This window comes from Gavialis gangeticus, unplaced genomic scaffold, assembly GCF_001723915.1.
Source record: "Gavialis gangeticus isolate Ggan-Ray unplaced genomic scaffold, GavGan_comp1, whole genome shotgun sequence".
In the NCBI taxonomy this organism is placed as follows: domain Eukaryota; kingdom Metazoa; phylum Chordata; order Crocodylia; family Gavialidae; genus Gavialis; species Gavialis gangeticus.
Window position 1 is genome coordinate 28,100,770 of NW_017728994.1, and position 2,685 is coordinate 28,103,454.

At 47.7% G+C, this 2,685-nt stretch overlaps 1 protein-coding gene across 2 annotated transcripts in view; it reads left to right on the forward strand.

Annotated features, from left to right (window-relative positions):
- The window catches only part of LOC109287406 (cytochrome P450 2C19-like), a 35,847-nt gene extending 34,218 nt beyond the window's left edge, over positions 1–1,629 (forward strand). For both annotated transcript variants that reach the window (XM_019502486.1, XM_019502485.1), the window contains one exon: positions 938–1,629. In XM_019502486.1, the coding sequence (XP_019358031.1) occupies positions 938–1,119 (182 nt within the window). In that variant the 3' untranslated portion in view covers positions 1,120–1,629. The remainder of the gene's footprint in view (positions 1–937) is intronic.
- Positions 1,630–2,685: the final 1,056 nt, after the last annotated feature.

Genomic DNA, 2,685 nt, shown 5'->3' on the forward strand with positions numbered 1-2,685 from the left:
GGATCTGGTACAGGAGGGAGCACTGTGTCACAATGGTCACCAAAGTGAGGCACCCCCTCCCTACTCAACAGTAGTAAGGGCCACAACTCCACGCTGCCACCACCACTGTGTCTCACCTTGGTGGCCGTGGCAGTATGCCACTCCCTCCTGCACCAGCTCCTGCCCACCAGGCCTCAGGTGGCTTCTGCCCAGAGCTGGTCTGGCTAGGCTGCAGCCCTGAACCCTGTGCCCTGCTGAGGGTGCAGAAATCTGGGGAGGCACATGTCCCCCTGGGTACCCCCACCACGCATCTCCTATGCCCTGTGACCCCACCCCTCTTGTACCCCTGACCCTTGACCTGGAGGGAGCTATGGGTGTTGCTCTCCACCACTGCTTGGCTGCCACATGCATGTGTGCATGCACACACATGCACATGCTGCCCCTTGCATCCTGCTCCCTCCCTGCCATTCTACCCAGTTCATCATCAGGACTTTACTTCCCACCGCCATGGAGTGGATGGCTGGGGAAGTTCAGAAGCTCTGTCGAGTCACAGTCCATCTTGCTAAGTACTGGCTAGTAAAGGGCCCACATTGATTTGCTGAGCTAGTTCCTCACAAATGATCTTTGAATGGCTTCTTCAGTCTCCCTAGCCCTTGTACAGAGTCCTCCTTCCTTCAACCCTGAATTACTCTGGCCATCTAACTTTGACTTAGAGATTTTGCTGTTCAATTTTAACAATAGAGTAAAATATTTTAATGCAGAGGCATAGCAGGGCTCTGTGTTCATGGTACTCATGACTCATGGGACAACATGGTGTCTTGATGTGCCCGTTGTGGCGGTGACTATTTTTGTCCTCTTCCCGTGAAAAAAAACTGTAAGTGGGGCTGCTATTTATACATTGAGAAGAAAAAACAGCAGCATCTGTGCACTGTCTTAATTTCTCTATTTCCTCTTCCAGGGAAACGGATCTGCCTGGGAGAGGGCCTGGCTCGCATGGAGATATTTTTAGTCTTGGTCACCATTTTGCAAAACTTTACCTTGAAACCGGTCATTGATCCCAAGGAAATTGACATTAGCCCACAAATGAGTGGCTTGAATAATATACCCAAACCTTACCAGCTCTGTGCTCTCCCTCGGTAAGGAGTATGGCGGAAACCTCCTGTGTTTTACTTCTGGGCATTTGTTCAGCTGTACATAAGGCTGATCGCAGTGTGAGAAGCAATAATAGAAATATGCCTCCCTGCCTAAGCCCACTGGAACAAAGTCCCCAGAAAGAGTGATAGTCTTTTCAAGGACAAGATAAGAACTAGGAAGTGTAGAAGAGAAAGCTGGATCTCAAAACCCTCTGTAATATAAACAGTGAAACTCACGTGTAACACTGTCACCTACATAAATCATTTTGTGATAGTGTTGGCATGATGTTGTAGCCATGGTCCAGGAAAAATGCGAGAAGCAAGGATTTTTGTGGGGGATATCTTTTGTACAATTGGTCCATTAAAATGTATCATCTACAAAAATCCTAAAATCTTTGTTAGCTTAGTAGCATATACGCAATGATTAATCTCTACAAGGTTCCAGCTTTGTCTCTTAGCCAGAAGTATGTCCATCTCACCAGGCATAATAAAATATAAGAGCTTGTTTTAATGCTTATAACCTGTGTAGGATACATTATGTTTAATATTTAATATGTTCTATATAGTTGGCATTTTAAATACATATATACCTATATATATGTATATAAGATATATCTGTATATATACAAATATATATCAAAATCTACATACACACACAAGTATGCACACACTTGTATACCCATATGCTAAAATGTATCATGTACATATTTTATGATGGAATTATATAGGATCTACTTCAGTAAATGGAGTCAATTTTTTTTCCTATGGGGGAGAAAAAAGAGCATAGATAGTAATAATAGTTAAAATGTATTAAATAAGTGACATTATGAAATCTGAAGCCTTAGAATTATTTCCCTTACTGCTTCACAAAAAGATTACAAGAAAATACTGCCTATATAAGCAAGGCAGTATGGCTGCTGGAGGGCAGGCAATAACAATGCTTGGCCTGAGGGCTGCTGAGTTTCATCTGGAGGTAAGGGAGGAGCTGTAGGGGATGGTAGGGGGATCCTGGTCCCAGTCCCGACCAGAAACTACACCCTGCCGGGAATGGGTGGCCTGGTGGGGCTCCCAGTGGTGTGGGAGCCCCCAGGAAATGCCAGGCCAGTGATCACCCTGGTGAAAGGCGGGTTGGGGTGCCTTAACCCCTAGCCCTCACTTTTGGGTGGGTCGCATACACTGAAGATAGTTGTGGGGGTGCAAGCCCCGAGGAGGAGAGTTGGAGGCCAGGTGTGTCTAAGGCTGCCTCAGCCCTGTGGGGGTTTGAGACCCTGAGGAGGAGAGTTGGGGCCAGGCATGGCTATGGCCACCTGAGCCCACCTGTGGAGGGAAGCCCCGAGACCCTGAGTAAAGGGGGTGTTATGAGCTGTGTAGAGCCCCCAGTGTGCGGGGGGCAGCATGTGGAGCCCCCAGTGTGAAGGGACAGCGTGTGAAGCCCCCAGGGTGAGGGGAGAAGGGGGGCAGCCAGAGAGAGAGCTGAGTCCTGACCACAGTAAGTCCTCCAATGCAGGGAGGCAGAGTTTGGGTCGAATATAACACTGGTAGTAGCACCACGACCTTGCTGTCTGGGTGGGGG